The sequence below is a fragment of the Phocoena phocoena genome, chromosome 4 (assembly GCF_963924675.1).
Source record: "Phocoena phocoena chromosome 4, mPhoPho1.1, whole genome shotgun sequence".
Lineage (NCBI taxonomy): Eukaryota > Metazoa > Chordata > Mammalia > Artiodactyla > Phocoenidae > Phocoena > Phocoena phocoena.
Genome location: NC_089222.1, coordinates 36287389 through 36300944, shown reverse-complemented (window position 1 = coordinate 36300944; position 13556 = coordinate 36287389). Strand labels below are relative to the sequence as shown.

General features: G+C 36.9%; 1 protein-coding gene across 1 annotated transcript; it reads left to right on the top strand.

Annotated features, from left to right (window-relative positions):
- Positions 1–408: 408 nt before the first annotated feature.
- Positions 409–3198, top strand: STRIT1 (small transmembrane regulator of ion transport 1). The gene is made up of 2 exons (XM_065877065.1): positions 409–421; positions 3104–3198. Exons 1-2 carry the CDS (start codon positions 409–411, stop codon positions 3196–3198), a joined length of 108 nt encoding a protein of 35 aa, XP_065733137.1.
- The last annotated feature ends 10358 nt before the right edge of the window (positions 3199–13556 follow it).

Sequence of the window (13556 nt, the reverse complement as noted above, 5' to 3'; positions counted from 1 at the left end):
CTCCAACTCCAAAGTCCTTTCTTTCCAATATACCACCCTTCCTCTTTACTAGGACTTCTCTAATCGCAATGCCATCTTTCCTCTGTACACCCCCTTCCCAACATTTCCTTCATGTTGTCTGAGGCACTGGGTGAGTTAAAAAAAAATCTGCCTATCACTGGGTTAGGATAATTCAACTTACTTAATTGTTTAGGTCATGTATCCCCTTGTTTCCTCCACAATAACAGGATAAAGAAAGAGACAGAGGAGTTCTGCTTTCCACTGTCTTACATCACCCAGACAATTGGCAGCCAGGAGTCAGGCAGCTGCCACACTCTTCAGATGTCTATTTAAAGTTCAAAGAGATGCTGGATAACAATAACAAAGAGGTAAGCGTGGCCCTGACCAGCCCACCCCACAACAGGAAGAATGGCTGAAAAAGGTAAGATTTAAGACATCCAACTCTCTTGGCAAAAAAGGCTCCAGGCTCCCTCGTTTATTTTCTGTTTCGCAATATTTGCTGTTTCTTAGCTATTCTGAAGAGTGTGGTATCTCTGCTAAAGGATCATTAACCGTATATGTTAGTGTGGCTGAGAAAATGCATTAGATACGCAATTTATGGACCATGTCTATACCTTACGTGAATAATTTCAAAAGGATCAGATAAACAAAAGAGCTTAATTTGTTCATGCTTGTTTTGAAAGATGAGTTAGAGGTCAGTTATCCTCCAGTGTTGTACTGGATTTGAGGCATTGTGGTGTGCTGGGGTAGCATTAAGGACATTTGAATTCTGTGTCAGATCTGCTACTAAATGGCCATGTGAATTTGGGGGAAATCCCTCTACCTTTCTGAGTGTGTTTTCTGACTCTGAAACAAAAATAAATAAAATAGGCTTAGTATGCTTCACATCTGAATTTCTTTTTTTCTGTTTTTTAAATGTTTTTTATTTTTAAGAAAAATGATTGACTGTAATAAATGATAAATGGGCTGAATATATATATATATATATATATAGTGTCCAAGTAAGTTTTCAAATGCCTATGGGAATTGATGCTTTTAATCCTGACAACAATCTCATGAGATATGAAGTGTTATCATCATTCCCGTTTTATAGAGAAGGAAACTGAGGCATAGCAAAGTTTAGTAACTTGCTTGAGATCACATATAAGAGCGTGGTGGCACCAGGTTTTAAACCCGGAGAGAAGAATTTTGGAATTACTGTTCATATTTAAAAAGAGGTTTTGTGCTTATTTGTGTTACTAGTGTGATGTATGCAGAGTATGTTGTGTTCCTAAATATTCCTATTTCAAACCAATGCTACAGATTATAATAAAACTTAAAACACTACTGTTAACAGAACACAAATGCAGGTATACTTTGAGTATTTAAATGCACAGTCAATTGTATTGTTTTACAAAGAATAATAAGTAATGAGATACACTACTTTTAGTGCTTTATTATATGTAAATTTCAGAACTGTATTAAAATATGCTTGTATAAAATACTTAAAAGTTAATTCCAATATTTTAATTGAGCATTTATAAGTTCTTTGAAATTGGGAAAAGTACTAAATCAATATAGGAGCAGTTCAAGAAATTACTACGTACTTCCACTGTAATGCTCCTTTAATTCATAAAAAGGCTTTCATCCAAATGAGAGTAAAGAACATATCATAATGTTTCCTTTTTCCTTAAAGCAATACCACATGGCAGGTAAAGAGAAAGAAAGGGTTTTTTTCATTTAGAGGTTAACGCTTTGTTCAAGGTCACAGTGAGATGGACAAGCAAGGAAAGCTGCTGAACTTGTGAGAGTTGAGAGACTCCAAAACGTTTGGAAAAATAGATTTAAACTATAAAAATCCATTTTAATTTCAGAATATTTGCTGTTATGAGTGTCTTCTAATTTTGGAAGTGTCTCATTTCCTGATGATTTTAATAGCACTTAAAAAACTTCACTTTTAGAGTGATGGAAATTGTAATAGGAATGCAATTGCTAAGAATATGCATTTTCTTTGTTAGCCAATGCCATAAAATCTAACTGTGTTTTTCAATTAGGAACATATCTGAGGCTTTAACACAGGGACATTAATTCTATACTATGTGTTTCTGTGCTGTTTTTTTTTTTTTTTTTCTTTTTTTTTGCGGTACGCAGGCCTCTCACTGTTGTGGCCTCTCCCGTTGCGGAGCAACAGGCTCCGAACGCGCAGGCTCAGAGGCCATGGCTCACGGGCCCAGCCGCTCCGTGGCATGTGGGATCCCTCCGGACCGGGGCACGAACCCGTGTCCCCTGCACCGGCAGGCGGACTCCCAACCACTGCGCCACCAGGGAAGCCCTCTGTGCTGTTTTGAATCATTTTGTGTGGTGTGTTTTTTGTAACAAGATTGAGATGCAGTGGATATTAAAAAAAGATACTTTTATAAGTTGCTGTTTTACAGGTAAGGGTACAAATAGGAGACACAAGAGGAATTATTATACTTTTGTCTTTTACGCGTGTGTTGGATCAGTGTAGGTTGCCGTATTGAACCAGTTAAAAAAATAGAATATCTTCTCTCAATGCTTACATAAGGTATAATGCTTTCCTTTTCCTATGATAAAGGCAGCTATCAAGTCTAAGAATGATTTTCAACACCTTTCCCTATGTTATGACTAGTTTAGTAAGAATTACCTCAGTCACTTTCCAGTGTTTCTATGTAAACAGCTGGTCTCTGTGTTATTGAACAAATGCATGAATCTGTTCTGTATATACTACACCCACACCCACACAGTAATTAGAGTTTACAAAGCCTTTGTAAACACGTGATGCCATTTGATCCTCACAACTCCGGGAGGTGTATATCACAAGTTTCATTCTCTGTATCTTACAAATAGGAAAGTTCAAGCTCAGGATTGTCCAAGGTCACATAACTGTAAAAGGAAGGCCTATGGTTTGAACACAGGTCTTCTATTCCAAATACCCAGCTGAGTCACAAGTCCCTTTGTAGAAAAGAAAATAATAATCTTGTATGGATGTGATTAGAGAGTGTATTTTTCCCTTGATATTATATCAGACTTTCTCTTATCCTTTTGATTCAGAAGATTTAATACCAACATGACCTACCTGATCTGCTTTCTCTTATTTTTTCAGCAGCGACTACATTTTCACACCTTCTGGTCCCTATTCTTCTCTTGATTGGCTGGATTGTGGGATGCATCGTAATGGTTTATGTTGTCTTCTCTTAGAAAGGTAAAGTTTTCAATAATTAAATATGTTTCTTCACAAAGAATACACATTACTCCAGAAATAATCTTTTCTGTTTTACTAATGGAACATTTTATCGTGCAGGCAAGAAGACTTCAGGTTGACATCATTTAGAAGAATTAAAAAAAGCATGAAATGACAGATTATTAAATGTTTCTCACGTAAATAACTGCAATGTTTGACATCAGTTTATAAAACTTGCATTTGTAAGCTGGTACTTCAGTGGACATAAGAATCTCTTCAGAAACATGTTTAAAATTCTGGGTACAAATAATAACTATAAGAAAATATAGATGAATTTCTCTACAACCTGAGAGTAGGAAAAATATTCCTACTTAATATGTATAAGCAATAGGAAAACGTTTGGTAAATTAAATTACATTAAATTTTTTGGCCACCCCTCAAAAAACAGAAAAACAGAAAAAATGAGCTAGAGATAAGAAGAGACAGTTCATAGAAAATGAAAATGTGAATGTAAACTTGACCCTTAACCTCTTACAATAAGAGAACTGTAAATAACACCGCATTGAAGAACAATTACTCACCTGTCAGATGGGAAAAAATGAAGATATACCAATATATGTCTTGGTAAGGCTGTGGGGAAATAAGCACTCTCATATACTGTCTTTAGAAATTCAAAATGGTACAACATTTTTAGGGTGTTCGGCAATCAGAATACCAATATTACATATGTATCTAACTTTTGACCCAGCGATCCCTCTTCTAAGAATATTGACATTTCCACAGGTACACTGCTAAAAATACAAAATGGTATATGCACAAGTCTATTCATTATGGCATAATCTGTTAGAACGAAACCCTGGAAAAAGCCAAATATCTATTAATAGAAGACTAACAAACTGTAGTCTATCTACATAATGTGGCACTTAAGCAGCTGTAAAAAGGAATGAATGAAGGGGGTTCTCTATAAGCTGATGTGATGTTATCTCCAGGGCAAAGTATTTGGTGAAAAAAACAGGTACAGAACAATGTATGCTACCTTTTGTGTAAAAAACGAGGGGTTATACCAATATGCACACATACCTGCTTATACTAAAATACTGGAACAGAGGAGCCACAAATGGCTAGATATCTCTGAGTGTCCCTTGTTTTCGAATCAAGTAAATATCTTATAAATTAAAAGAACAAAGAAAAAGAAAAACATAATCCCCAAATTTAAAGCAAATTGAAACAAATCTAATAGTACATCAAATTGGTGGAGGACCTGTTAAAACACAGGTTGCTGGGTCCCACTCTCAGAGTTTCTGATTCAGAGATCTGGGGTGGGGGGCCTGAGAATTTCATTTCTAACAAGTTTTCAGGTAATGTTGATGCTGCTTGTCCAGAATCCATAATTTGAGAACTACTGCTCTAGAAGTGCTATGGTCTGAATGTTTGTGTCCTCTCAAAATTCATACATTGAAATCCTAACCCCCCAACTTTGATGGTATTGGGTGTTAGGGTGGGGATTAGGAGGTGATTAGATCATGAGTATGGAGCCCTCATGAATGGGATTAGCACCCTTATAAAAGAGGCCCAGAGAGCTCTCTAGCCCTTTCACCTTGTGAGGACACAATGACAAGTTTGCAACCTTAGAAGAGGGCCTCACTTGAACCTGGCCTTGCTGGCACCCTGATCTTGGACTTCCAGCCTCCAGAACTGTGAGCAAAAAACATTTGCTGTTTAAAAGCTACCCACCCGTCAGTGTTGTTTTGAAATAGCAGCCCAAGTGGACCAAGACAAGAAGGGACCCAGTTTCTTCCTGGTAATTATAGCATCCTTTTTTATTCAATTAATTTTCCTACTGAAATTAATCTCATCAAAACAATTAGAGAAAACTTTGGCTTTATTCACTGATTCTTATCTTTTAAACTTGGTTAAACATTTCAAAAAAGCTTTTTAAAAACTTCTGTTTAAAGAAATATTTATAAAATGCTAACATAAAATGTGTATAAAATTAGGCTCGACTATTTTCATTAACAACTTGACCTAGTTTTAGTTTTCTCCAGACTTGAAAAGAATGAACTCACCTTGAATCAGAGGGCTACTGGATACGGCTCCTGCAGTCTTGTGAAAGCTGATTGTTAACTTTTCAGGAATTTTGAAACTTAGGTTACATCTCATTTGGCAGCTGGAAATTGGCCACATGGGAGTATTTACATCACAGCAATCAACAAGTACTATAAATCAGGGCTTCCTCCCAGTGGACAGCCAGTTCTTAAGTACACCCCTGACCTGAATCCCCTAGACTTCCCTGATGCTTATATGGTTTGCGAGGGCTTCAAGACCATCTATTTTTTTTTTTCCCTTCTTCACATTCTGTTTGAGTTAATTAAAAATATGGTCTTTCTATTCACTTGACCTCTTCCTGTGCTATAGACTTTAATGAGAAACCCATGAAAGCAGTAGACTTTATCAGAATACATACATTCAGACAAAACTGTAGATGTTATTTCAAGATGCTATTTCAATGGATTTCCTGAAATCCATTAAAAGACTCCCTAGGTAAAGTAGCCCCTGGGCTGCCACCAACTTTCTAAAGGTTTTAGGCTACTTTACAGCTGGGCTCTGGTTTCCCTTGGGGTTAAGGACATCATCAACTCATATTTTAGCTTTCTTCCTGGCTAGAGACTGGGTTTTTCTGTACTTCTTTCTGCCGACACCATTCCTGCATCACCTGTCATCTTTCTTGCATTTGTATACCACAGAGTCCTGCCATTTGGTTAGAAAGTTATAAAACAAACTTGTGGCAACCTATGTTTTATGTCAGAACAACTTTACTTTCTTTAGTCTGGAGTCTTTTTCTCCACACGTACTGGTCCTTTTCTTTAGCCCTTCGAAGCTATAGGATATCTCATTTCTTGTTCAAATGTGTGCACAACTTTTCCCTGGAACACAAAAAGCTTCAGCATTCCCATAAATCTTAATTTTCTATCTATCTTTGACAAAGACTTTCTTATTTCAAGGGCTCAATATTCTTTTCCTTAGCACTTTAAAGCAGACTGTAATGTTTTTTGTAAGCAGCAGTAGAAATGAATTTCCCTATAATAAGTATTTTAATTCCATGTTTACACATCCAACCTGATCATTTTCTCAGAGAACAAAGAAAGCTTAGTGCAGTGAAAAGACCAAAAGTTTTGGAAGTCAGATTGTTGTATTCTAACTTGGGAGTCCTTTGAGGAGTTAATCTCTCTAACCTTAGTTTCTCAACTATAAAAGAAGAAGAATATTTTCATGGGATTGTTGTGAGGACTGCAGTGTTTTCTAAACCTGCCTGAACTGAAACAATTGAGTCATTTGTTAAAAAGACAGATTCTCAAGCTCCTGCTCTGGAGAGTTCATTTCATTAGCTCTAGAGAAGGCCTATTATGAAATCGATTCCCCAGGTGATTTTTAGTATCACAGAAGTTTGGAAACACACCTATCATATATGTGTGTGTGTATGTAGGCATTACTCCCTGGTACATGAGACCCTGATCAATGACAGCTTATATCAGTAAATCCAAACCACTTTTCTGTTTATAGCTGCAACAAAAAATTAGCACTTTATTACATTAGCTTATATTACATTATACTTTTTAATTAAATGAAGTATAATGATACATATTATTTGTCCACTAATATTTTCATATATGTGAGTTTTTTCCTCTGTTAAATTGAAGCCCTTTATGAGTGAATCTATTTCTCATCTCTCCAACTCATAGTACAAAACAGACAACTGACAAATATGTAGCAAATGGGTAATTATTTCCCCCTTACAATATTCTTGAATGCACAATGTTGATGTTCTAACTTTGAACTTTCAAAATGTCGTTGGAGCAATGTAAGCTGGATTGGAATTCTCAAAGAAGTGATTACTGATCTGTGAACAATAGGATTACGTAGGTGATGACATACAGATTTCACAAGGCATAGAATCTTATATGCTTTTAAATTTCCAAAACCTTCAGCTTACATTCTATCAAACTGCAGCTATAACTATTTGAGAAGAAGAGTTTAATGAGTTAACTGTTTCTTAAAATTTTCTGATTGCATAATGCTCGGCCTTACATCATCACCAACCCTCATTCTGTGCCCCTCCCCCTCAAGGCATGTATTGATGTCAGAGCTGAGAATACTACTTTCTCTATACTGTAATTAGGACATAAAAACCTCTCAAAGAAAGCTTTTTTATTACTAGCCATGTCTGGAATAAGAGGTAAATTCCAATGAGTTTTGAAATATCTAAGGAAACTCCTCATGAGCAACCAAGCCTGGTAGAGCTGAGGAAATTTACTAGAGAATAGAAGGTTAGAGGTGAGATCCCTGTGCACAACCCACAGTAATGTTTCCATCTACGGTTGGCCCTCTGTGACCACGAGTTCTGCACTGTGGATACAACAAACTGCAAATCTAAAATATTTGAAAAAATTCCAGAAAGTTCCAAAAAACAAAAATTGAATTTGCTACATGCCAGCAACTATTTACATAGATTTACATTGTATTTACAACTATTTGCATTGCATTTATATTGTATTAGGTATTATAAGGAACATAGAAATGATTTAAAGTGGATTAAAAACCTAAATGTAAGACTGGATACTATAAAACTCTTAGAGGAAAACATAGGCAGGACACTCTTTGGCATAAATTGCAGCAGTATCTTTTTGGATCTGTCTCCTAGAGTAATAGAAATAAATATAAAAATAAACAAATGGGACCTAATTGAACTTAAAAGCTTTTACACAGCAAAGGAAACGATAAACAAAATGAAAAGACAACCTACAGAATGGGAGAAAATATTTACAAACTATGCAACCAACAAGGGATTAATCTCCAAAATATACAAACAGCTCATGCAACTCAATATCGAAAAAGAGATAACCTAATCAAAAAATGGGCAGAATGTCTAAATAGACATTTCTCCAGAGAAGACATACAGATGGCCAAGAGGCACATGAAAAGATGCTCAACATCACGAATTATTAGAGAAATGCAAATCAAAACTACAATGGGGTATCACCTCACACTGGTCAGAATGACCATCATCAAAAAATATATAAACAATAAATGCTGGAAAGGGTGTAGAGAAAAAGGAACCCTCCTACTCTGTTGGTGGGAACGTAAATTGGTACAGGCACTATGGAGAACAGCATGGAGGTTCCTTAAAAAACTAAAAATAGAACTATCATATGACCCAGCAATTCTACTCCTGAGCGGCTACCCAGAGAAAACCATAATTCAAAAGATATATGCACTGCAGTGTTCACTGCAGCACTATTTACAATAGCCAAAACATGGAAGCAACCTAAATGTCCATCGACAGAGGAATGGATAAAGAAGCTGTGGTACACATATACAATGGAATATTACTTAGCCATAAAAAAGAATGAAATAATGCCATCTGCAGCAACATGGATGGACCTGGAGATTATCATACTAAGTGAAGGAAGTCAGATGGAGAAAGACAAAGATAATATCACTCATATGTGGAATCTAAAAAGATGATACAAATGAACTTATTCACAAAACAGAAATAGACTCACAGATTTTGAAAACAAACTTATGGTTACCAAAGGGGAAAGATGGGAGAAAGGGATAAATTAGGAGTTTGGGATTAACATATAGACACTACTATATAGAGAGAGACACTACTCATATATATATATATATATATATATGTTAGATAGTCAACAAGGACCAACTGCATAGCACGGGGAACTCTACTCAATACTCTGTAATGGCCTATATGGGAAAAGACTCTAAAAAAGAGTGGATATATTTATATATATAACTAAATCACATTGTTGTACACCTGAAACTAACACGACATTGTAAATCAAGTATACCTCAATATAAGATAAAGATTAAATTAAAAAGATAAAATTGGGGCTTCCCTGGTGGCACAGGGGTTGAGAGTCCGCCTGCCGATGCAGGGGACACGGGTTCGTGCCCCGGTCCAGGAAGATCCCACATGCCACGGAGCGGCTGGGTCCGTGAGCCATGGCCGCTGAGCCTGAGCGTCCGGAGCCTGTGCTCCGCAACGGGAGAGGCCACAACAGTGAGAGGCCCGCGTACCGCAATAAATAAATAAATAAAAATAATTTAAAAAAAAAAAAAAAAAAAAAAGATAAAATTGGATACATAAAAAAATAAAGTACACAGGAAGATATGCATAAGTTATATGCAAATACTATGCCATTTTGTGTAAGGGACTTGAGCATCTGTGGATTTTGGTATCTGCAGGGGTCCTGGAATCAGTCCCATGCAGATACCCAGGGAAGACTGTAATGTCCATCTGTAGATCTTGTAGTTAAATAAATCTTCTCTTTTTATTTTCTGAGGAAATTATTTCCCATTTTTACTATTTATTTTATTATCCCTTATTATTGCTTATTGCCGTTTCTCAGACATTGCCTCCCCCTTTTTCTTTGTTTCTATGCTTTTTTTTTTTGGACAGGCAGAGGAATTCCACTTAAAACATAAATATACATTGGCCTAAGATTCCTTTATAGGAAAGAATACCGAAAGCTGAAGAATAATATTTTGAGTTCGTAATTTCCCAGAGAATGAGATGGATGAATGTTTTACTTTTATTCCACTCTCTTTTGAAAGTGATTTCTTGGTTTGCAAAAGTGAGATGGGTATGCAATTTCTTATAAATCATCTGAATGAATCCTGGCTGGGCACAGAGCTGGGTTTTTTTTTTTTTTCCAGAAGGTCAGAAATAGTCAAGAGTTTAAAACTTTCATCATTATCCTAGATTTAAGTCCATTTTCAGTCATTTTCTTGGGCTGAACATACATGCCGTTATAAATTCAAAATTCCAAATGACACAAATATATATCTGTCAAAGTTCCTTTTGGAGCTTATGTCTATGAATATTAAAGGAAATTAGATATTGATTGCAATCTTGATGCCGAATGAAACAGGGTCATGGAGGAACTTTTGAGTTGTTATAAGTTACTCGCTCTGTAAAATTGGTCCAGAAGTGAAGAGTAAATGGAAATAAGCTTCTTAGTGGTTTGCATACTGATGTGCTCAAAGCCACATTTTCTCTCATCTGTATCATGTGAAGGTATACTCAGGATAGGATGCATTTTGATTTAGAAAATGCAATCCCTTAGTCTAATAAACCTCGTAATCTCATCAGCATGTTGTAAACATTGGGCATATTCCTCATTTATGTTGCTAAAGGCAGAAACTTGCTTTTGAGCCTGTTGACAGATTGCTTTGGAGTCAGAATACGATCACCTCTTCAAGAAAGTGGCCAGATCCATCCAATTTTGTTTTTCCCTTTCTGCTCATGTTCTTTTATTTAATATTCTCTCACTTTTCCTATTCTCATATTTAACCAACACACTTTTCCACTTTCAGTAGCCTGTGCAGAGTAATGGGATCACCTTTAATACCAGTAATTCAAACTTCCCTAGTTGTTGCTTCCCTCCTGATGAGGAACCCAGGAGGGTCTCACGGAGGCATATAAATAAATGTCTGCTTCTTCTAGTCACTTCTCCTCTGCAGAGCCCCACAGTTTCTCCCAGGCACCATGGATGCTTTCCTGCTTCTCCCTACCTCTCCCATCAGAGCTCTCATTGGATTTGTGTGGTGGTCTACAGTCAAGTTGCTGTTCGTGGAGTTCTAAAGCAGTACTGACTAGGCCACAATGTGTCTCAGAGCTTAATTAAATATTTCTTTCCATTTTTATCCTCAGCCTCTCCTCTCTCTCCCTAGAACCCAGACATACATCCAGGGCAGGCCTAGACAGACTCACTTGCCACACTGAATTCACAATTGCTGCACCAAGCTCCTCAAGCCTGGCTCCTTCTCTGACAGAGATGAGTTCTTCCAGGGGCTGCTCAGGTTTCTGCAAAAAGCCTTTAGTTCAGTGGCCCCATTAGGATGCCAAATAGTCTGAGAACTGTTTGGATCTCACTGCCACCCTAGTAACATATCTGGATTCTCAGAGTCCTCTGATACAAACAAGGGGAGTCAGTTATCATTTAAAACAAAATACAAGTCTCAACCCACCAAACTGATTTTAAAATCAGTGACTTGACCAACAATTTGAAAAGCACTACTTAGAATTCAGTGTCTTTAGACATTACCATCTTGGTAAGAGCTTTCTCTGACCACCCATATCTCCAAACATACACACACACACCCATCTAGGGTCTTTATTCTTCCTAAGTGAGACAATTTCCCTTTTGCATCCAGCACTAGATGGTAAACTTCTTGAGTGTAGGACATGTGACAAAGTAGGATTCACTGGAAATAACAGGGAAATGTCCAACAGATATATGTCAAGTGAATGAATGAATGCCTGAACATTGCCTTTAACCAAACAGCCTCATGTGACATATCAAGTTTGTGAAGCTCTTAGCACAATGTCTGTCACTTACTGAATGTTCAATTTGTATGAGAGTATCTTAGTCATTATTAGTATCATAAACTTCCTCATTACTTCTTACATACATTCTTATTTATTGCACCCAACAACTCTGTGAAGTAGATGTTATCATCATCTCCATGCTGTGGAGATAAGGGAACTGGAGTGCAGAGATGTTGAGACTTATTCATGATTATTATAGTTAATATTATTACAACCAGGGCTTGAACACACATCTTCTGATTTTGAATTACAAATTGTTCTTCAACTATACTATATGATCACCAAATTACCAGATTCTCCCCCCCAATTATACTGTGAGATGCACCAGATTTCAGGGGAAGGAAATCATTGACCTAAATAAGGGATTGACAGCTACATGTTTCTTCTGGGCAATACTTCATTTTCATGCTTCTTGGTCTCCACAGTTAAATCCTTTAGCAAGATCTCCCTTACCTCTTTTAAACTCCTTTTGGTTTTCTATAATTTTCTGTTATTTCAGTCCCATTCTGTGCAATGTTTTCAAGTTCTTAGATTTCTTACAGTCCCTTGATATAAAGGCAACTTGTACCATAGAACTTAAGGTTCTTGACCAGCTCTATATCTGGGCTGCCTGCTCTCTCTTATAGCTCTAGGCCACTTTTGCACATTCTGTTCCAAAAAGAACCACGATTGGCCCTAACATACTCCACCTCTCTTCCCAACACCTACATTTATACAACTGTCAATACTTCCTTGACCCTTTAAATTTTGGTACAACGTGAATCTCCTCCATAGAACTTTAAACCTTTCTCTATATCTGCAGATACGGAGAGTAGTTGAGAGTTTTCATGTTGTCAGTACTGTACAAAGATATTTACACAGGCGTTTGGAAGTAAAACTATAATCCCTAGATGTCAAGAGTTTTTAGATGCTTGCATAGTTCTAATAAGAATAACATATGCAGAAGACTGTCATCAAAAGGTACATATGCAATAAATGACTTCTCTCTAAACATATTTCAAACACTATAGAAGAAAGTAAAAAGCTTAGATTCCCTTCACCTATCTTTAATTCTACTCCCTGGTCAGAGATAACCACAATTATCAATTTAGTGGGTATCAATCCAAAAATCATTTCAATGCATTTACAAAATAGTTTGCATGTTATAAGTGTAAAAATGCTTTCTTATACATTATTTTGCTTGATTCTCATGAAAGCTCAGTGTATCTAGATGTGTGTAATGAGACTTATGAAGGTAGACTTGCCCAAAATCTCACAGCTGGTCACCAGCTCAGCTGAACTTAAATTCTTGACCTAGGGCTCTGGATCACATGCCAAGTACTGTTCTAAGCATTTTGCCTGTGTTAGCTCATCTAATCTTTATGATGGCTGTCTTAACTAGGTATGATTATTATGTTCATTTAAAGATGAAGAAACAGATTCAGAGAGGTTAAGTAACAAGCTCCAGTCACACAGTTTGTCACTATCAGAACTTGAACCCAGGCAGTATCCTTTTGAGCCTGGAGATCGCTATGTTATGTTGTATATTCTTTCTGCTATAGTAAATTCTGTCTCAAAGCCTGTGCATTTAAGCCTGGTAGAGCTTCAGAGAGCATTGTACTCTTACAGCAAATGACTTAGATCTTATTTATGCTGCTGCACGTATCTATATTGCTTATATTTCTGTATCCCATTAGATTGTCTCGTCATGCAGTTAAAGCACTCTAAACAGCTCTCCTTGGTGAGGTGCTCAATAGTCTACCTTCTTTCCTCCCCTCCCCCTCTTCTTTTTCTTCTTCTTCTTCTAAGGCAGAGGCTGATGTATTCACTTTCCCACCATTCTTGATTGTATATCCACTAAAGGCGGTATACAGTGACGATGATGTGGGAGCTCTGAAATTCTCCCTGGGGGTTGCCTGGAATATGCCTCTAGAAAGCGATGATTTTAAAACTTTCAAGTTTAGGGACTTTGCTTCACAGTCTTGGGAC